General features: G+C 30.9%; 3 protein-coding genes across 5 annotated transcripts in view; 1 reads left to right on the plus strand and 2 right to left on the minus strand.

Moving 5' to 3' along the window:
- Window positions 1-1,026: 1,026 nt before the first annotated feature.
- On the minus strand, window positions 1,027-4,820 carry LOC107867075 (30S ribosomal protein S9, chloroplastic). Of its 2 annotated transcripts, none has more exons than XR_001673095.2 (4): window positions 4,121-4,820; window positions 1,557-1,845; window positions 1,408-1,473; window positions 1,027-1,276 (listed from the first exon to the last, which is right to left on the minus strand). XR_001673095.2 is itself a non-coding variant. In XM_016713187.2 (4 exons), the coding sequence occupies exons 1-2, from the start codon at window positions 4,466-4,468 to the stop codon at window positions 1,558-1,560; spliced, it is 636 nt and encodes a 211-aa protein (XP_016568673.1). In that variant the 5' UTR covers window positions 4,469-4,654; the 3' UTR covers window positions 1,027-1,276; window positions 1,408-1,445; window position 1,557. The 2 variants fall into 2 exon arrangements, 1 of the variants encoding a protein (XP_016568673.1); XM_016713187.2 differs by having other exon boundaries at window positions 1,408-1,445; window positions 4,121-4,654.
- A 326-nt stretch (window positions 4,821-5,146) lies between these two features.
- LOC107867076 (F-box/FBD/LRR-repeat protein At1g13570) lies at window positions 5,147-10,144 on the minus strand. The gene is made up of 6 exons (XM_016713188.2): window positions 9,993-10,144; window positions 8,291-8,384; window positions 8,120-8,212; window positions 6,640-7,485; window positions 5,984-6,139; window positions 5,147-5,810 (listed from the first exon to the last, which is right to left on the minus strand). The coding sequence occupies exons 3-6, from the start codon at window positions 8,129-8,131 to the stop codon at window positions 5,529-5,531; spliced, it is 1,296 nt and encodes a 431-aa protein (XP_016568674.1). The 5' UTR covers window positions 8,132-8,212; window positions 8,291-8,384; window positions 9,993-10,144; the 3' UTR covers window positions 5,147-5,528.
- A 7,409-nt stretch (window positions 10,145-17,553) lies between these two features.
- LOC107867077 (type IV inositol polyphosphate 5-phosphatase 11) overlaps window positions 17,554-23,414 on the plus strand; it is a 15,333-nt gene continuing 9,472 nt past the window's right edge. The window contains exons 1-5 of one of the 2 annotated variants that reach the window (XM_016713190.2): window positions 17,554-17,784; window positions 17,883-18,048; window positions 18,282-18,412; window positions 19,626-19,702; window positions 19,804-19,929. In XM_016713190.2, coding sequence (XP_016568676.1) covers window positions 17,747-17,784; window positions 17,883-18,048; window positions 18,282-18,412; window positions 19,626-19,702; window positions 19,804-19,929 — 538 coding nt within the window. In that variant the 5' untranslated portion in view covers window positions 17,554-17,746. The remainder of the gene's footprint in view (window positions 17,785-17,882; window positions 18,049-18,281; window positions 18,413-19,625; window positions 19,703-19,803; window positions 19,930-23,414) is intronic. The other variant, XM_047411208.1, reaches the window with a different exon arrangement.

Raw genomic sequence — 23,414 nt, forward strand, 5'->3', positions numbered from 1 at the left:
TTGTTTATTCATTTTATTAATTTTTATTTTATTGTTATTGTTACTTATTATAATTATTGAGGTGGCGTGGAAGTTTGGGAAGTAAAAAAAAATAGTGAATTGGAACCTTGCCTTACTCAACTTGTTTTGGTATTTTTCTCGAATTTGTAGATAGATAGTAGCACTACTTTTGCCCCTAAATTGTGGCTAAAATGTATTATTTGGACAAAAAACACTCACGTAGTTTTGTGGGTTAGATAATTGACGTTACAATTACTTTTGAAGATTTTACGGGAAAAGCGAGAGAAATATCCGGGCGAAATTTGTTCTAACACGTCTCAATTTTGCGGGGTTCTATGACCCCCTCGACTATTTATTACCATATTTCTGTAGCATATATTTTTCCTGTCAGACCCTTACGGGCTCAGTGTGCGTGTATTCACGCAATGGTCCAACGCAGTGGTCCAGCTGGACAAATACATGCCACAGAAATACGGTGATAAATAGTCTGGGAGTCATAGGACCCCCGCAAAGTTGAAGCGTGTTATAGCAAATTTCGCCTAAGCTTAGGTATATTTCGAACCTTTTTTCCTCCAGTGGATGAAGAACTCCCATTTTTGACACAAATTACATGAGCCAATGATATATCGGAAACAACCTCTATTTATCTTTAAGAGGAAAGGATTAGAATGTATATACTCCGTCTCTGCCCTCTTCAAATTTACTTGTGGGGACTACAGTAAGTGTGGGAGTGTTATTTTCATTGTTGTTGGAAAGGAAATGAACACACACTGCACTGCTGGTACAAGAAACTTAACAAAAACACAAAAGAAAGAAAAATAATTCAAGGGTCAGTCAAATAAAAGAAAAAAGTACTAATTTCGTTGTAGATACTACTGAGATGAAACTTTTATCAAACTAACATCCACTACTGCTTTAACTTTTAAGATATTTGATATGATAATAACACTTATTACTGCTATTTTCCATCCAAATACTATATGTGCATCAGCCCAAAATCATCATTCCAGGCTTTAAAACTTGAGAGGCACAAAAAATCTCCAGAATTATATTAAACCGTCGAATGTACGTTTACCATGTGAATTGAAACTTAGACCAGTTACAAGAAACTGAACTCAAAAAATAACTTCAACAGAAATTGTAATTCTCAGTCAGGAGTGATACAAAATTTACAAGAATCATTTGAGTGATAAATCTGAAACATTTCCTGATCTTCAACAGTCTATGAGATCATCGATACGCTCTTTCCCCAATCAGGGTCAATAAACCAACAAATCTGCAAAAGAAAAGTATAAAAGAATTACAAACACAAATCATGGTTTACGTTTCGTTTAAATCCTCATGATAAAATTTTGCTCAATCTATAATAAACTCACTACAGCAACAACATGTGATGATTTTACATACCTTTCTACCAATTGCTGCCACAGTGAGTAAGTACCAACCTAGAAAGGGAGAGCAAAGACAATGTGACTAAATTGTATTAGAAGAACTCACGGGTGTGTCCTTCAGTAATAGCACACAAAGAAACAGGAAAAAATTATTCGGAGTGTAACCTCAACGCTTGGAAAATTGTGGACGCTTGCGAGCCTTCTTGAGACCAGCTTTCTTCCGCTCCACAACTCTGGCATCTCTAGTTAGTAGACCCTCGTCCCTCAGTGGTTTTCTATGGCTCTCACTGACCTTTAGGAGTGCACGAGCAATGCCAAGGGAGATTGCTTGAGCCTGCCCAGAAAGACCACCACCTTCCACCTTGACAAAAATGTCATAGCTAGCTTCATATCCTAAAGTGGCCATTGGAGTTTTAACATATTGAATCCACAATGGATTTCCTTGAAGATATTCCTGCAAATCATGACACATAATAAGTCTCATATAGGCAAAAGCAACATATCAATGAAATAAAAGAAAAGCATAAACAAAGAATCCGGCAATGTTAATCAGAGTGTTGATGACTTGCTTCATCGGACCTCGAGTTTACAAAATTATAGAAGTTAATAATACTAACACTCTTTGTGGATCCTTATCCCAAAAAATAATAATAATACATTTTCATTCACATAGCAACATCATAGAAGTGCAAATTTCACACACCTTTTGGATCCCAAGAATTTTCAAGTCACAGCTTACATCTTTATATTAACTTAGCACATCCTACTTGTCCAATTCGAAATACTGATGCTTTTGTTTATGAACCTTGAAACGGAGAAGTCGTGCTCTTCTCATGCCTCTGTTATATGCACCAATGATCCACAAAACTAGTTTATGCATGCATTTCCCAGGAAACTCGAAGGTATAAGTTATGCTCCCTGCTTCTTGGCTCTATTTGCTTTTCAAGGTGAGATTTCCTACTTTTACAATCTCTATACAATCTAACAGAGGTGTCCCAAGATATATGAATTTCTTTACACAGAACATTGTGAAGTACTATAAGCATTCATAAAGCTTGCTATCTGCATTGATTTGAAGTGACCAATTCAGCAACCAGCAAACTTCTAAATAATACATGAGAATTGGGTCAAACCAGGTAAACCAATTTGCTACCTGTGTCATGTATGACACTCAGCATATTATTACCTAATGCAAATGTTAAGAGACCACTGGAAACCTTTTTTCAAATTACCATTTGCAAAAATCTTTTTTTTCCCCTGATGACAGATAATTCCCCCAAACACCGAATAGCTTCGTGGCAGACTAGTTGGTATTGGTTATATGAAGCTTTTGCAAGCATTCAGCTCTAATTGGTCCATTTCACCAAATACTCTCATTTGGGCAAAGTAAGAAACATTAGGTTCTCTAAATCTCACACTTATTCAACACACAGAAATCTCACTGATGCTATAAAAAATCTTGGAAAACTATGTTATTACTGTATGGGGTAAAAAGGGTCTTCTCCATATGGAAGATTGTTGTGACAACACGTTTGCATCCATGTCCAATCACGAGTGCCGGTGGGAAGGTTTTTGAACAGGCATACCCGAAAACCGAACTGAGGTGCGAAGTCCAACTCTGGTGGATTCCAAAACCAGTTACCAAGACCAGTAACTCACCAACCTAGCCAGTCTCGCTCCAGAAGAGCAGGTTCCAGACATAAGATATACTTGCCAGCCCGAAAATTACGGATGAGGCCAAGATTCTTGCCGGTCAGTGCACGCAACCACAGAGTTATGATCAATTGAGAAACTATGAGAGGGGCAAACCAGGCGCAAGTAGTGCCCTACTTTGTTCTCTATTAATAGCACATTAGACATCTACGTTAGGGGTTCCAGAATTTCAATTCACACTTGTCTATGTATATTATCTCTCAAAGCATAGGCTCTTAACTTCACAGGCTATAAGCCATTCCGGACACAGTATTTAGGCCATCAAGGCCCGCTCATGAAGAGAATTTTTTCTTGCTCTTAAATTCATTTCACCTTGTTATTGCATTAATTATTTCATTATCATTTCATTTATAAGATTAAACTCACGTAACCTTAGACCACTTCAAAAAAATTCAACTGTACCATTTCAAAGGTAAACAATCACCAGACCTAATTTAATGGTAACAAGAACAATACAATCCCACAGTGTGACAAAACAGAATACCACTTTCTTCAATTATACTTGCCAATCTGAAAACCAATTTAATTCTTAAAAAGGCTTCAAGCATAAACTTGTCAGGATTTTCCATTTAGACACTGGAACAAAAACCTTGATCCAATTGAACACCTCACTCCTAATAAAGTGTTCCAATTAGATACTTCCGGTTTAAATTCTGGAAATTTTTTTACATGTGTTCTCATTCGTCTATCAGATAATTAAGTCAACCACATAAAATATATTATTTTTCTTAACTATAAGCATTCATCTCAATAAGCGGTAAAATCCTATGCATTTGCTTATGATTAAAGGAGAGAACATATTTTATGTGATTAACTTAACAATATCTAACACACGAACGAAAACACAGGCAAAAATTTCTTCTTTTTTTTTCCTAAACTTGAATCGCAAGTGTCTAGCGGAATATTTTATCAAGAATTCAGATGTTCAATTGAAACATAACTTAGTTCAAGTGTCTAAATAGCATATATATTGACAATTTTTACTAAAGAAGGGAGAGTGAGGTAAACATACAGACCTTAGCATCACGATAATTAATAACAATCATTCCAGAACCTTCCTGAACAACAACACGAGCACTAGCACTTTTACGTCTACCAGTTCCAAAAAATGGTTGTGCAGCGAAACCTCCAGGTAGTCTACTTTTCACTAGCTTTAAAAGATCCTCCCTCGTTTCCAGTTCCTCCGTTGCCGAAGGTGCTTCGGCGACGGAAGCTGATACGATGAGTTTAGGGGTTTTGGAAGTGAGAGAGAAGGGGAATTGCTTCGAATGTGAGAGGGATAAGGCGTAGGGTTTTTGAGAAATTTGAGAAGTGAAGGAAAGTGAAGCGAAGGATGAAGTAAGAGAAGCTACCGAAACCGCCATTTTCGATTCTCTCTATCTCTTTGGTGAAGAGTGAAAGTGGATAATGTAAAGGAAATGATGAGTAAAGGCCTGTTTGGTTGAAGTGAAGAGGAAATTTTTTGAGTAATTTAAAAAAAAAAAAAAAAAGTTTAAAAAGGACAATGGTTTATGCGATCAGCATCAGTACTTTTGAACCATTATCAAAGTTGCTACGACACACTCTAACTTTACGGGATTTTATTATCCTTTAGCACATGAAGCTCGCATTAAAAATATCACATCAGCTAAAAATATTGATAAAAAGTGTCGAAATATGCTAAAAGGGTAATAAAACCACCATGAAATTGAAGTATATCGTAACAAATTTGATCATAATTCAGAAAATTCTAGACGCTTTACTCATGTTTTATGGTACAAACTTATATGTTTCGGGTATGTATATCGAAGTCATAATTAGGTGATCGTTGATGAAAACAAGTGCTTAAATTTCTCTTTTTGTTTTAAATTTAATCCCAATAACTAAAGCAACGTGTAGGCGTAAAACATTAACTATTCTGGAATTTTAGCTACGTTTATTATTCGATGCACATCTAATATATTTAATGTTCCTAATTAATCCCTTTAAACTAGGCTCTTTGATACCTTCAACCTCTTAAACTATCTCATTCGATGACACAAGAATGTAAGAAATCAACAACATTACGAAGCATTAGCTCAACTCCCTTCTTCAAGACAATAATAACACATGTTTGAGAACCACTTGTACCAAAGAACAAGACATAATACTGGAATTTGCCATAAGAGAAGAACAGGAGGGCTCCGTTGCCCTCTGAACTCATCTCCCTATCTACAGAACAAGTACAACTATGCAACTAAATTTCAAGGCTTCCACGAAGACGTCTGAAAAGTTCACAAGACTCCTAAACGATTACATTGTTACTTTCATTTAACATCAGTTTTATCAGACAGCGTACCTCAGTTTCTAAGAGTAGATGCTAAACAAATATAGTCAAATTCCAAAGTGAACACCCCGAGATCTTACTAGACCTCAGGCTCCCAATCTTAGATATGCTACTATCAATTAAGGGTCAAGGTAAACGATCTCGGCTTGTACTGAAGCTCTCCTAAAGCGAAGCAACTCTTTTAGCATATCCCATGCACCGTCTACTGAAGCTGGCTTAACTGTCATCCTTTCAAGAATAGGTGAATTTGCAAGCAGAAAATTGATGAAATTTAGCTCCTGTTTAAGCCCAGATATACCAGCAATCTTCACATGCCGCAATTGATTAAACATACAATTCTGGTAGTTTTCTTCCATGACACTGGCAACGGTTCTCAAAGCACTTTGTTCTTCTGTGCGTGCCTGCAAAAAGACAATGGCATACAAAACTTGAAGACACAGTTCAGCAGATGCTGTGAAAAGTTTACGTGCTGCAAAATAGGCTGTGTATGTGAATTTTATCCATGCAGTAAAGTATATGTTGAAGCCAGTTTATGATTGGTCCGAATTATGTTCAAGTGATATTTGAAACTCACCAACATCTCAAGCTCCTGTAGGTTAGGGGAACTTCTGAGAAGACAAAGTGCAGCCAGACACTCATCCAGATGGTTGAAATTTATGCGTATTGAAAGAAAACTAAGCTCATCACAAGGCGTAGGTAGTCTTCCCGGTACCTTACCATCAGCCAGATACTGCGGACATAACAATGGTTAGCATTTGTAATGAGCATAATTTGCAAAGTAATGCATTTCCTCCAAGGATTAACTTTCTCAATTTCAAGCATTCCAACAAAAAAGGCAGGCAGATCAACTTCGCAAAGGCATCCATTAGAGAAATTTTACATTGCAGTCAAGACCATAGTATACAACCGGGGGGGGGGATTAGTGGGATTACAGTTGTTTCACATAAGGATGCGTGAGTACTAATGAACAGTGAAAGTTGGAATAAAATATGACTTGCAACATAAGACACAAGTCATTTTCACATGGTAGCATTAAATGATTTGGCACTAATGATATTGCTCTGTGTTAGACAACAAACACCACAAAGCAAAAGATCCAGCTCCATACTATTGACAGTCAAGCATCTTTTATGCTGAAGTTTTACGGGAAACAAATGTTTGGGAAGAGAAGTTGCCATGAACTCTCTGGAAATCTACAATTATAGCACAAAAGATAAGTATGAAGAATACCTTCAAGAAAAAGCTCTGTACTTCGAGCCTTTGAAGACGAGGTAAATGAGCAAAAAACTTGACCAAGTTTCCAGCACTGCCTAGAGTAAGATTTTTGTCAAATCCAGGATTCACATATAACCCAATAGAAACTATGGCAAGGTTGAATGTGTCCATGAAATTGATGTCTTCAAAGACGCCTCCAACGTCAAAGAAGAGGAGATTTGGTGCATGGATTTTAAGATCGGAGAAACCCTCAAAATTCATCAGTGTAAGCCGCTCAAGCAAATGGCAGCTCGATACGAGATGCTCAAATGCATCTTGTTCCATAGTGATGTGCTGAAGATCGAGGCTTTTCAAACTTTTAAAACCAATGAATGTGAGAGGAGGTTTTAGAAGACAATTAAATAGCTCCAAGTGGATCAACTTTTGACAAAGATATATAGAAGAATGGAGTTTGTAGCGATGTCCTTTCCATATTTCAAGAATAAATTCCTTCACAGAACCCCTTGATAGAAAAAGAATCCATCTATCAATATCACACACCCCTTGAAGATCCCGATGAGAAAGCTTGAACTTTTGTATGGGACCAGAATGAAGTAAGAGAACATGATCAACAATGTTAACTATCTTATTTTTTATGAAGGTTTGGTCTTGGGATGAAATCAAAAGAGATTGATTGTCAAATACAAGGTTTGGAAGAGAAACCCATTTGTATCTCCATTTACTGGACAAGACGCTTGTCCTCACAGCATCCCTGAGTGACAAATGAGACAAAATCTTGTCAACAATCTGTGCTGGTAAGTTGCTGATCTTGTCCACCTCAAGTTCGGCATTGCAAGGGAAGTTGGATGGAATACGTTGCTTCTGCATAGTAACAAAGAAGAAGAAATTCATCCAAACGAGAGAAGTATGTATTTTTAGTTTATAACATACATACTTGCATACAAGAGTTCATACACAAACGCGAAATCATCACTGTGGTTTACTGACCAAGAACGACATAGCTCAGATAAGAGCACTCAGACTTTTGTTTTTCTTTAAATGATGCTACTATAATTTGTGTTGAGAGAACGTTACAGATATGCTGGCCAATATTTAGCAATTATGAACATGTCCACGATTCAAGCAGTCATTTATCTGGTAATGCTCAATGGGAGGGAATGGCCATTCAAACTCTTCTTAGGGGAATTTCATCCACAAACGCAGAGTTTAAGGATGGCTGATCTTTCCCATCACCATTTAGCTATTGTATTTTTCCTCGCATTGCACAACATCATCATGCAATCAAGGCCGAAAATACAGTAATTTAATTGAAAAGGTAAAAGCAGTACTTTACTCTGTCAAGAACTGTACCACATAAATTGAAAACTAGGGGACCAATTATTGTCAGAAAATGTAGAAAAGAAGCACATATCGGTGAAAACAATGAAATAAAGCAGATGAAATGCTTCATTTTACAAAATTACACAGTTACCGCAAAAGGAAGCACATGACTTACCATAACACTCATTTTTTGTAATGAGATCGTAAAAGATGTCTCGCCTAAAAGAGGTCCGAATGAGACTCTTTTGGAGAATTTCTGCTGGTCCACCTGATTCATAGACAAAGGTAAAAATAAGTCACCAAGTAGCGAAACTTTTTAGCATCCATAGAGTAACAGAAGACACACCTCCTCTCTGCATATACATTCAACTGTAGCTCTTTACTATTTTTCCATAAGAACTGCTCATCCTTCACCAGCAAATTTGCATATTCTAAAATTGCTGCATATGAATTCACTAATATTTACTCACCCATCAACGGAAGCAAAAACTTTAAATGTTGGCTTGAAAAGAGATGCTCTAATTACTAATTTCATCAATTAGCTAAGGTTCTCATTACAGAAATTTATAAGAGTTGTTCCAGTAACATTTTTCATAAGGTTTGTTTGGATGATCTTTGAAAGAAGTTTCTGAAAAATCCTTCTTTCTTAAAACGTGAAAAAGAAAACTAAATGTTTTTGGACAGTTGGTTTTTGAAGATTTGTGAGCGGGAGAACACCCTAAAAACACTTCATCAAGATATAGGTTTTCAGCCGATTCCAAAGAAACATATTTTTTGGAAAATTTCTTCGCAAGATTCCAAAAGACTTTAGAAAAACAAACGCATTAAAATCGTCTTTATTCAGTTGTAATTGAAGTTGTGCTTTTTCTTCTACTAATTGACGCACAATCTTCAAGTGAATCATTTTTTGACATTAAATTACTTCCAGTACATTGTGCCACTCAATCGATTAACATTTATCGAGACTAACAACAACATACCCTCACACTCCCATAAGTGTGATCCGGGGAGGGTAGGATGAACACAAGTTACCCCTATCTTTGTGGGGTAAAGAGGTTGTTTCCAATAGACCCTCGGCTCGAAAGAAATGTAATCGAAGCAAGATTGTAATAATAATAATATGACAACTAATTAGCAAGATAAATGGCAAATGAAGCAACCGGTAGATTCCGAGTGGCACTACATCAGCGGCAATTAGCCCATAAAATAAACAAATTTCCTAATCCACAACCAAAACAACAACAATATACCTCGTATAGTCCCACAAAGTTTTGTGGGGTCAGGGGAAGCTAGAGTGTACGCACCCGTACCCCTACCTTAGGAAGTAGAGAGGTTGTTTCCAATAGACCCTCGGCTCGAAAGAAATGTGATCGAAGCAAGATTGCAATAATAATAATACGACAACAAATTAGCAAGATAAATGGCAAATGAAGCAACAGGTAGATTCGGAGTGGCACTAAATCAGCGCCAATTAGCCAATAAAATAAAGAAATGTCCTAATCCACAACCAAAACAACAACAACATATACTGTATAGTCCAACAAAGTGGGGTCTTGGAAGCTAGAGAGGTTGTTTCCGATAGACCCCTGACTCGAGAAAAACAATCCACCTTAAGTATCACAAAACATACGGAACAATAAAGCAAAACATACGACAATTGAAGTACAAGAAACATCAAACAGTACCCCTAAATCACTTCACTGAGATCACAAACAAGTTAAAATATCAAAAGCAGCTGATAACCCTCTAATAACCATCATTAATTTTGAATAAATCATAATAACAACAATGAGAGTGGATTAATTTTACACATTGTCTAACAAATACGCATTAGTATTCCATAAAAAAAAAAAAAAAAAAAAAAAAAAAAGAACATAACTTTATAGGGCGAATAAACAAGAGAGGCCCAAAGGGAACAATCAAGAACTCAAAAAGAAGATCACCGACAAACACCCTTTTATTAAAGGTTGAATTAATGATTAAAATTACACACAAAAATTAACCTTAAATGGAATGAATTCAACACAATAAGGCAACAAAAAGATTACTTTTTTAGTTGGGGAGTGTCAGTGATTTGGTTGAGCCCGAAAAATTGGAAGCAAATGATGTGTGAAGAGTGAAGAGGGAGAAAAAAAGTGTAGCAAGAGAGCACAGTTGAGAGCAGTGAACACTACTCATAAAATGAGACAAAGTAATAGATATATAGATAGATTAAATATTTATTAATTTTACAGTATTAAACTGGTCGGGTGGAAAGTGATATTAAAAATTAGCTTAAAAAATAAATTAAGAAGAAAATTATGTAAAATAAATTGAAATGGTTAATATTCAAATTAAAAAGCAAAATAATAATAAAATTTTCTTAATTATATAAATTAAAATAATTATTTTTAATACCGGATCAAGAAAAATGAAACGATGTGTTACATTCTCAATTTAGGTAGGCCGTCTGTTGTGGTCTTTAGCAGTATGTGGTAAGGTAAATTTCATCATGGTCACTTAATTTTGTATCTATTATTTAAAAGTCTTTTTTTTCATTCATTTTATCTATGGTCACTTAACTTTGTATCTATTACTCAAAAGTCATTTCTTTCATTCATTTTATCCATGGTCACTTAACTTTGTATCTATTGTGCAAAAGTGATTTTTCTTTCATTCATTTTATCCATGGTCACTTAACTTTCTATCTATTACGCAAAAGTGATTTTTCTTTCATTCATTTCATTCATGGTCATTAAACTTTACTGGACTATCACAAAAGTCATTATGATCGAATTTTACAATAATTCCATCAAAAAAATAATGTGACAACCTTAATTAGTTCTTAATTTTAAGTGAACATATAATATATTACTCATATCTTGACCTTTTTTATATTTGCACAACCCAATTTTCCTTATGAATTATTGAATGAAAGAATATCAATTTCTCAATAGATTAGATTACCTAATAAAGACTATTTACATAAAAAAAAAAATGGTTGATATTCATATGAAATATTTCATAATATTGCATTCGTCTGTCAAAAAGGTTCATCAAAAAAGAATGATAAACAAGATAAATTCTTCAAAACACATAAAATATAAATACATGTATGATATTATTTAAAAATAAATAAATTCTTTGAAGATAAATCAACATGCTAAAGATAGTTGTAAAATAAAATCCTTTTAATTGTGTCACTGAATAAGTATCGTCAAAATTTGTACAAATAATGTTATATTAACGTACAATTTTGTTAATAAAAGTTATAAAATATAAGTACTTTAATAGATAAAGAAATTATAAAATACCTAATTTTTATATTTATCAATTAAATTAATTAAATAATATGTAATTTATCGAAAATTGAATATTATAATAAAAACTTGTAAGAGAATTAATCGATTAGTCAAACAATTAAAAATACAAAGACAAACTCAATAAATAGACTAGTTTATCATATTATTATGATATACCGAATGCAAAGAGTCAAGTGGCAAGAAAAATAATGTATGAAAAAAATAATTTTATCAACTACATGTCACAATTTTAGAGGGAGAAAAATAATTTTATCAACTACATGCCATAATATTAGTGGAAAAAATAATTTACCAACACATATCTCAACTTTAGAGGATGTTAAGAATATATAAGTATAATTTTATTTCATAAAAATATCAACCAAATTTGTTTTTATGAAAATAGTCTCCATTAGGTAATCTAATCTATTAAAATATTGTTATTCTTTCATTAAATAATCCATAAGAAAAATTGGATTATATATATAAAAAGGGTCAAGATATAAGTAATATATTCACTTAAATTAAAATTAAGAACTAATTAAGGCTGTCACGTCATTTTTTTGATGAAATTATTATAAAATCCGATCATAGTGACTTTTGTGATGGTCGAAGTAAAGTTAAATGACCATAGATGAAATGAATGAAAGAAAAGTGATTTTTGGGTAATAGATACAAAGTTAAGTGTGATCATTGATGAAATGAATGAAAGAAAAATAACTTTTGGATAATAAATATAAAGTTGAGTGATTTTGAATGAATATCATGTGGCTATATGATTTTGGACCGCGGTAAAATAATTATTACATGTATTAGAGCTATTTAATATTGACTAAGAATAATGTAATAGATTATACTACTATGCCAACAAACAATAAATCATTGTTGTGTAAGTTTCAAAATTCTATAAAGCTAAGATTGTTACATTTCTAACTTGGGTTGGATTATAACTTTGACAAGTTTTAATTTTGCTTTTCAACATCTCTAGGATGTAAAGATTGACCCCACCCCCCACCCTTTTTTAAAAAAAATTAAATATAAATTTATTTGAAGCTTGAATTCGTATCATAAAAGATGTGCCTCGTTGGAATTTTTTGACCAATTCTCCTATTAAATAGGATATATTTAAGTAACTTGAACTTTAAATTCAAACACATGACATGCATGTATTGATTTGATGTATACATTAGATGCGTGTAAGTTTTATAGATGGGCTACAAATTGTAATTTTTCAAATTATAGTTATGTAGACCTATCTTCGCGTATATGTATGCTATTTCTGAAAGTTTCCTCATTTAATAGCAACTCAAAATAGGAAAAATCACACAACACCACATTTTATCTTTGATAAACTACAGAAAATTCCTAATATTTTTATTAATTACCTAATTCATTTTTTAAAAATTATCGGATATTGTAGACATTTAAAATTTGTGGGAGTCTTCAAGAAAAATCTACATTCTGTTAGAATCCTAAGAGGCTACTTTACCCTAAATCTCGTTTATTTAAAGGGTAACATATTCTTGAAACAGGTATCTTGAATATCCCATAAACGGATGAATATTCGTAAAAAGATCAGGATCTCCAACATCCCACAAAATGATAGGATATTCATGGAAAATTTATTGGGTTAAATTCATATAAAAATTGAATTTGATCCATATTTTATTGGGTCTAAAATTATTTTGGGTTATAAAAATAATAAACTCATTTTATTCCTCATCAAGGACTTGAAGGTCTATCTCACCTTGAGGCCTAAACTTATGCCACGTGTCAAGTGACGTGGCATCCCAATCAAATTAAAAACCAATGAAGCAAGGCCACACACTTAAATGATGTGGCAATCCAAGTCAAGTTCAAAAGTCAATGAAACATCGTCAAGTGTCCCCAAAATGACATGTTTTTGGCCAATCACAAACAACTTATCACATAACATCTGTGATAAGCTTGAAAACTGAATGGACCAATCAGAATGAGACAGAAAAGGTTAATTACACTTGGTCTGTCTACCCCTACAACTATAACATAATTTTTTGAGGTCATTCTGCAAGCGTTGGAGTAAGCTCTGCATTGACTACATACAGCTCTTCAAAAAATTGACTAACGGAGTTCTGCCCAGAGATCAACTCAACAAGACGAAGTGTTGTCCAACGTCCCTAGAGATCCAAACGCATTTCTAAGAGGTCCAAATAATCCTACGTTCGAAAATTACGCCACTAACGACCCTCGAATTATGGAGAAAATCAAGAGAAGAATCAAGGGAGGAACAAATTTATAACCACCTCGTTTATCAATAAAATTATCGTTTCTTCATATTTTTGTTTGTGGTTGAAGTTTATTTTTCATGAATTAAATTATGGCGGAAACAAATTGGCACGCCTAGTGGGACCAAATCTGTCCTTCATCTCTTCTCTCATAAATCAGATTTGCAAATTTGTAGCTACCGCATAAAGATAGAAACTCCATTGTTACTTAAAGAATCGTCATTAAATCTACATTTCGACATGCCTTGAAGTAGAAGACATTTGTAGACATCTAAAATTTGTGGGACTCTTCAAGAAAAATTCAAATTATGTTAGAGTTCTATGAGACTACTTTACCCTAAATCTCGCCTATTTAAAGGGTAACATATTCCCTGTAACAGACATCTTGAATATCCCATAAACTGATGGGTATTCGTAAAAAGATTGAGATCTCCAATATCCCACAAAATCATAGGATATTCATAAAGAGATCATCCTATGTTCGAGAAATACGCCACTAACGGCCTTAGAATTACGAAGAAAATCGAGTGAAGAATCAAGGAAGATTTGTAACCACCTCGTTTATCAATAAAATTATTGTTTCTTCATTTTTTTATTTGTGGTTGAAGTTTATTTTTCATTAATTAAATTATGTTAGAAACAAATATATCCATAGATTCATAAATTTTTGGATACATAATTTTAATTATATATCTCCCTTTGGTCTACTTAATGCATTGTGTATCTTGACATAGTTTTAGAAATGAATGTATCTTAGTAATTAAAATTATGCATCTCAACTTTAAAATTATGTATCCAGATGTTAATTATGTATCCAAAAATTACAAAATAAAAAATTATTTATAATCTAATAATGAATAGAAATAAAAAATAATTAGGGGTAAACTTCTTGTGATTTACGTAAGTTTACCTCAAAATATCCCTATTATGAAAATCATCTAGATGGATTGTTGAAAGGCCCAAATCTCATAGCTGAATGGCAGCTGTCGTGAATAGATTGGGTTAACCAAGCCAGAATTTTTACCAAGGGATTCACAAGTGAAGATACGAACTAATCGAAGGAGATTCAACGTCTACAATATATATATATAAAAGTATATATAGTATAATTTTCGTCGAAGGAGTTCAGATGAACCCCTATCATACATGTAGCTCCGCCCCTGATCCTAGCCCAGTTTTAAGTAGCTGGAACATTAGTTACCTTTAATTGGTTCATTGTACACAATTAACTCAGATTAAAATAAATCTATATACTGGAAATGTAATTTAATAAACTATGAAATCATTAAGAAGCATAAAAATTTATCTACTTTACTAAATATAGATTAGCATATCAGTTTATAATAATAAGCCAAATTTCAAAAATAGTATCGAAACTTTAGAACTTTACTATCAGAGAAAGATAACGACAGTCTTTTCTTAAGATATATGTGTTTTATCTCATATTAATTGATCACTTTTAATTTTATATGTTTATTAAAAAAATTATAAAAGAAGAATAGTTTTACTAATTTATCGCTTAAGATACTCTCTTGGAGGACGTGTATTAGTCGTAAGATGATCAATTAACATGAAACAGAAGGAGTACATCAGACCAATGCAAGTCAAATTAATATGAAACGGAAGGAGTACCTTTTTGCTTGACGGAATTGGTTTTGATGTCTATATGTATTCCATCCATTTCGTTTTAATGATCATTATTGATTTGAAGAAATATTTAATAGAGATTTATTTTATTAAAGTAATTCTATTAATTATGTATTGAAAATGTAAATTTGATTATATACACTTTACACAGTCATTTAATGATAGAGGTAATGTTGGAAAAACATAATAAATTTCTTTTGATTTTTATAACTTGAACAACTAAAATGAAATATAAATATTTATAGTAAGAGAGCCAGCTAATATGAAACGGAGAGAATATATACTGCTTTATGATTTCGAGTGTTGACAAAATTAATTTTCAAAATTGAAGAGGACTAATTGAATTAACTTATGAAAGTTTCTCACGTTACTCCACTCAATAGCTGACAAGTGTCCTATGAATATTGGTTTCTCAATGACCTACTTACATACATTTATTAGATTTTGGAGGGATTCCAAGCAACAGCATTGACGTTCAAAGGCCTAATCAACCTCAAGTAGGAACATAATTCATCCATAAATATTACTCTCTCCGTCTTATTTTACTCGTATCAAATTTCATAATTTAATTTTTTATTTTACTTATTATTTTTTATTAATCAAGATAAAACATTTTTTTCTTCCTTTTTACCCTTAATATTAATTATTTCTTCTCCAAATTAAAATATAAATATCATTTAATGGAGCTACTATGATAAAATAGTAATGTTATTAATTATTTTTCTTAATTAATGTGTAATATTAAATTGAAACGAGTAAAATGAGACGGAGGGAGAAGCTAGTAATAGTAGATGATGAACTCACAAAGTCAGAAGACTATTTGAATTGGTACTCCCTCCTTCCAATTTTGAAATTTGTGGTTTTAATGGTATTGTTTCGCTTTTTGAAATTAATTTGACTAACTTTTAAAATTAAATTAATATAAGTTTTAAAAATTAAAATTAAAATACTCAAAAACTATTCAAAAAATACTATAAATGACAATTTTTTTCATGTCAATATGATGAAAAAATACATATTTAAATAACAGTCAAATTTCATATTGTCTGATTCTGAAAAACGTGTAATATGTGCGTAGAGAGGAACAGAGGGAATATGGCCTGCTATACAATTTCTCATAAAATGTACTCCCTCCATTTATTTTTGCTGTCCACTTTTCTATTTTAGAATTTTTAATAATTAAAATTAATGCATAATTTATTTATTTTTACCCATTTTTTGTAGCATTTGATATGATTCATTATTTAATATATTTTTTAAAGTATTGAAATTTTAAACTGAATAGGTATTGTTAAACATCTATTTTTAGTAACTCGAACAAATAAAAATTGACGACGGTTATACTCATTTTTTCTTTTCTTTTGATAAGTAAAAACCAAGGACTGGAAGGTTGTACTAATTATGTGAATCCCATCTCACAATTAAACTTATTTGTTTTTATATATTTATTTATTATTTATAAAGAATAGTTATTGAATTCTTTTCGACTGTTTGATTTATTTATTTATATTATGTTCTTTTTAACTGAAAATTCTGACTTTGCCATTACTAATCTAATGAAATAGTGTCATTTTATTTGAAAAGGTAGAACTATTTCTATAAAATCCAATAATTTGCATGGTCATGAAAAAGCTACTAGAGTTTTCTTGATCTTGAAGCTGTCATTTTCGAGTTTGCAACAATGTCTTTGAACATGTAGATGGCATCTAAACCTAACTCAATGACACATCAAATTCTAAACTATTGTGAGGTCATAGATTTTGAGAGCAGATTTTCAAAATTATCTTTAAATATTTAAGACCTGTCTGGTCATAAATAGTATTTCATTATATTTAAAAATATATTTTTACTTTATTCTGAAATACTTGTTTGACCATAAATAAATCAAATACAATCAAATATGTTTTCATTTATTTTTATTTCATTTTCCACTTTTTATTTTCAAAAAATTCTAAATTTTTTATTTTCATAAAATCCTATTTCTTAAAAAAAATATTTTCACCTTTTTATATATTTTTAAAAAATATATTTGATTTTTAAATAGTAACTTCAAATACTATGATCAAACACAACTTCAACTTTATTTTCAATTTAAAAATTTTTAAATAAATTAAATATGTATTTGATTTTCATGGTCAATCCCCTATTTTCTTGGTATAAGTTTGACCAGATTTTGAAAATCTAATTTTCAATTTTATTTTAAGTCAAAGGCATGCCCAAAGTTTAATTACAACTTCAAATTTCAAAAATAATAACTTCAAACATTAATTTTTTAAAATTTTAATTTTAAAATTTATGACCAAACAAAAGCTAATACATTTAATGAAATTACCTAAAAAAATAAATAAAAAAAAGACCCCCCATGTCTAATTTTCCCCACATACTTTGACTTTTCTATTCTTCTTCTTCCTCAATTGCATTATATTTTCTCACCGCCCATTTATACGTGTCTATATATACTGAGTAGAAAAAAACTTTGAATGCCTATTTTCAATCAATTAAAATTCTTAGTACTACAATTTTTTTTTTAAAATTGTGTTTCCCATTCAGCAACAGTAGTACTACTCAAGATTCAAGAAAACAACAAGCATTTCTTTAATTTCTTTTTCAATGGAGGGGCTTTGTGTGAAGCTTTTTGAAGCATCAAGGTAAATAATTCTCTACACTAATTCACTTCCTTTTTTGCTATGTTATATAGTATTTTCTTTGTGAGATTTATTTATTTGTTATTTGTTTTCTACTGAAGAAAGTACAAAATGAAGAGAGGTAAAGAAGAAGGAATAAGAATAAGGGTAGATAGTTTTGAGGCTAGTCATGAAGGGATTAAAACTGTTGATGTCCAAAAACATTGTGAGTTCTCTGGAAGTTCTGATCTTTGCATCTATTTTGTCACTTGGAATATGAATGGACAGGTGATCAATCACTCCCTTCCGGTTCAATTTATTTGTCTTGCTTTTCGTATTTAACAGAATCTCACGTGACATATTTAAGATTACAAGATTGAAGAATATTTTACTTTATTCTTTATATATATATATATATATAGTGAAATAGCTCATTTGCTAGAAGGATTGGATTCACTAATTTCTGTTTTTTAAAGTGATTTTTTTGCATACATTATACTATATGTTTGCATAATGTGAAGGTTCCTTGTGAGGATATAGCAAAATTAGTTGGTGAAGAAAGGAAATATGATTTATTGGTGATGGGTTTGCAAGAAGCACCTCGAAACAACATTTGCAAGTTGTTGAAGAACACACTGGCTGATACTCATATGTATGGATATCATTTTTAATTTTTTATATATATGCTTTTTTCTACTTCTTTATTTTCTAGGCAAAATTTAAATTATATACATTGATAATATACGGTGTTTTTGCATTATTGAGTTATACTTAATGATCTTTCAGTTTAGTATTTATGCATGCGTCAGACAGGTTAAAAGAGTTGGTTGTTGAAAGTTAATTAACTTAATCTGATGATGTAAAAGTATTTTCTTTTTTTTTTTTGGTTAAAGATGATGTAAAAGTTATTCACAGCTCATGCATATATATAATTTAAACTCTGAATATTCTTTCCTTTTTCATAAGTATCAATTTAATTTCTTTTTTTAGCAAAACATTATTTAAATTTTCACAGAGTAGGTTGTTTATTTTTGAAAATGTAGGAAATAAATTCAAATACGATAAGTTAGTTGACGAAAGATACATATATAGCCAGACAATAAGAAGCATTTTGACAATGGCTAGTTTCTACTCCCTTCAGGTCTTATTACTTGGTTCTTATTAAAAAAATAATTTATTTTTTTATTTATTTTTCCATTTTAGCATAGCAGTAAAATTTAAATTTCAAACTTCATAAATAAGATTGGTTTATTAAAATACACTCATGCTAAAAATTTTCTTAAAAATTATGTCAAAGTTAATATAGATCAAGTAAAACTAATTAAAGCGAGTAAATTAGTTTCCTCTATTATTAGGTTTCAACTTGTATTGTTCTTTTCATTCTAGAAAAGTCATATGTTCTTTGATATTCCGTGTCTGAGCATTAATAATTTTCGGGGTCACGTTTAAATTTATAGGAAAAATAGTAGTATAGTTATTAATATTAATATACACTGTATCATGACATATAATTGGTTGCTATATACATATAGTGGTCCTATATGGATTTTGTTTTATTTCAGTTCAACCACAAGAACACTACAAGAAAGTCACTTTCTTTTAGGACCTGTTTAACAATTATATTGCTGTGTAAATTGTAGTAATTACTTGAAAGTTTTCTAGTAATAATTATACAGTATAATAATTACAAACAATTTCATGTTAAACGAACTAAACTGTGTAATTAGATTCCAATTACAGCCAAATTTTATATGATGGCCCAAACATGCCCTTATTATCTCTAAAAACTTGAATATAATTGAATGGTTAATTTCTAGATTTATAATATTGTGACATTTTTTTTTTCATTCATTTTGGTGAGGAAGGCTATTAGGAAAATCAGTAATGCAATCTGTACAACTCTATGTGTTTGGCCCCAACAATTCAGAGCAATTTACAAGAGGTACGTATATAGTGTATAGTACTAAACTTAATTAATTATGCAAATGAGTGATTAATGATGGAATTATTAATTAATATATGATATATATTTGGCTTATATAGAAATAAAGGTGGATAAGCATGAAGTTGGAGGATTAGGATGGTTAATCAGAAGAAAAAAAGGAGCAGTGGCTATTAAAATTAGCTACAAAGCCATACAAATGGTTTTTATTTCTTGCCACCTTTCTGGTAAGTTCCCTAATCAACATATATAATCTTCCTCATTCAAATGTATTGACCTGTTCAGATTATTTTTAAGTAATATAAATGAAAATGTACTTTCTAAGTCTCCCAATTTATATTGAGACCGAGGAAGTAGTACCCTTCTAAATAAATTAAAATTTATGCTTTATTTCAAGTCTCACTGTCACATAAATGGTGGAGATCAAAGTTGTATTAATGTTTAGCTATTCCTTTCCTTATGATTTATGTGATGAAATCTGTGCTGTGCACAACTTAAAAATGAAGAAAAAGACTTTTAAAATATTGACATATAAATTTATTATTTGGACTTACATTACTTGTTATATATGCTTATATTCTTTGTCAGGTAGAAGTGTTGGCTAAGTAGGTAAAAAGATTGACCCCCTAATAGACAACTTAGAATATTACTACTCCTAAGAAAAATATATTTCATTTCTGTTTGTGGAGATTAGGAAAAGAAATTCATTACGCAATGTTTGGTGGCACTGAAATTCAAAGTTTATAACTGCCTCCAGCTTTTTTGGGACCCCTTTTAAATAATTCAAGCTTACATACTATCCACTGCTCTAATAAAATAAGTACTTCTTTTTTATTGGTAATATGAGATACATATATTAGCATCATAACAAAATGCAACAGAGAGGAGTTTGATGCTACTGCCATCATAGTATCTATACTTAATGCTAATAAAATAAGTACTTCATTCCTTACTATTTAGTTTTTGTCTTTATTAAAAAAAATATTTATTAATATTTCCTTTATTCTATTTTAATTAATCCTTTTTCTATTCTGATTTGACAATATACTATCATAACAAATTTTATCTAACAAAATACTTATCTTTTGTAAAAAATTTGACAATATACTCATTTGACTAAAAATTGAGATAAAGATGATGATGAGATAGTACATTAATTTTTTTTTTTTGAATTTTTATATAAAATTTGATGGGATGATGCACCTTTTTAAAATAAAGTTGGAGTGAGAATCACTTTTTTTTTGGGAGGGGGGGAGCACTGATTGAACAATAGATTTTTTTTCGTATAAAATAAAATAAATTATTATGTTTTATAAAACTTTTAAAAAAATACAAGTGAGTATCCATCAACTTCATAGATGATTGATATTTATAGATGAATTAATTCTTAAGAATTAAGTAGAATGAAAATAGGAAGACATGTCATTTAAGTGAAAAATACAAATAGCTGAAAGTTTTTTAATAACTCATGAGATATTATTAGATATAGTAAATATGAGAGAATATTTTTTAATTAATAAATAAATTGATTAGTGAAATAATGAACAAAAAAAAATCAAAAAAATAAGAAAAAAGATAATTAAGAATGAAGGTAATAAAGAAGTGTCACATCACCTCCTCTATGTCTTTCCTTTATATTATAGTATATAGATCGTCAAAACTCAACTGTAATCTGTACCTGTCCATTGGCGTATGGGTCAGATATATAATAAATCAACAATTATTGTCATTATTTATTATTTATTGCAAAAATTAAAAGAATTAAATAAAAGAATTAACAAGAAAAAAATTCAACGAAAAAACTGGCAGTAAATAAAAGAATTAACAACAATAAAAAAAAATCAAGAAAAAACTAAAAGTGCAACAGTTTGATTAATATATATGTATTGATTATTTAATTTGTTGTAAAATTAATATACATTTAAAAGTGAATTGATAGAGATAAATGTATAATTTTGTTATTTAATTTATGTATAACTAATATCCACATAATGACACTGGAATACTAACTGGGCTAAGTTTAACTGATTATGAATTTCATTGTGTAATATTTTTGTTGATTCTGAAGCTAGTGACAAAAAACAATACAAGGATAAATATCCTTCAAAGTATAAAAAAAATACATAAATTTAGGTTCAACTCTCGCTTTATACTGATTACTTATTCATTTCAAGCATTTGTAAATTGTTGCGTTGGTTTGAATATTTCAATCTAATCAACTGAACTTAATCTTTTTATTAAGAAGAATGCAAGCAAAACAAAGGTTTGTAATATTTCTTTTATCTGTTTATATATGATTAATTCTCATATAGACAAACATAGCCGTTAAACTTTCTTTATAGTGAAAATGCTTATTAATTTTTAAATTGCTCTGATACTTAATTAGTATTCAAATTATGAGACTTTTTTGTTTCTTTTTTCTATTGACATGGATGATTATTGGAACTTAATGCACTTCTTGACAGTTATTCATCTCTCATTATAATCATCCTCCAACAATTTGCTAACTTCTCATGTATTCCTTATATATAAGATCGATACTTAGAAGTTGCGAGTGTCAGATAATGCCTCATTTTGATTCTAGTACAACTTAATAATTCTTATGGTCCTTTTTCTTTACATTTAAAATTCTGACACAAGTTGATCTGCAAATATTTTGGCTGTACAAATACATGCACCTAATATATTTTGAAACTATAATAGGAGTTATTCATATATATGAAATTTCTATTTTCTTATATATATGTACTGCCATAAAGTCAAGGATGGACCTGAACCATGTTTATGAAAAATCTGTTTCTGACAACATTGTAGAAGATGGGTGGTCAAAAAAAGATAATGTTGAAGAATTGAAAGAAACAGTGTGTAAATCAAAGGAAGACAATAATTCAGCAAAGGGATCGAATCAAGGGAAGGCAAGAATTCAGCAAAGGGATCGGGGCCGACTCCAAATCATTTCATAGACAAAATAACAACTTTAAGAAACTTTCTATGTGGAGGTATGTTTAGTTTTTCTTAGTTTCTTCAGCCTTTTAATTCTATAAATCACATAACCGGAGCTATTAATCTATAATACATTGATTTGTAAAAAGTTAAAAGAACATGAAGGAGATGATAAGAATGAGAAAGAGAGAAAGATACGTCGAATAGGTGTCTAAAATCAAAGACATGTCAACTTTTAATTGGGCGTGTATTTACAATGAAACACCTGATGAAGATGAAAATACTTTTAAACCTAAAGATGATGGTTTTAAAAAAGGGCATGGGATGATGTCAATGAAAAAATGATGGTATTAAAGATTTGGGGACAATGTCAATGATGATGGAGAAGGAAAAAAAGAAGATGATTTTAAATAGGGGTTTGGGAACGATGCCAATAGTGATGGAGAAGGAGAAAAAGAAGATAATAGTCTTAATGAACGGTCTGGGGACGATGTCAATGATGATGATGAAGAAGAAAAGGAAGATGATGAGGAGTCAAAAGATGGCACAACTAAGTCTAAAAACGAACAAGCTAATGATACTAGGAGTTGAAATGATTAGTTTCTTCTTCTCATTTCTTTTAATATGTTATGATTTTGTTTGAATTTAATCAAATAATTATTGTTAATTCATTTTTCTTGTGGAGGAGTAGAAGTAAAAGAATCAACATCTGAAACAATCATATATGTCAAAAATGACAATGCACTTGTCAAAACTCAAAGCAAATCAT

This window comes from Capsicum annuum, chromosome 4 (genome assembly GCF_002878395.1).
Source record: "Capsicum annuum cultivar UCD-10X-F1 chromosome 4, UCD10Xv1.1, whole genome shotgun sequence".
Taxonomy (NCBI): domain Eukaryota; kingdom Viridiplantae; phylum Streptophyta; class Magnoliopsida; order Solanales; family Solanaceae; genus Capsicum; species Capsicum annuum.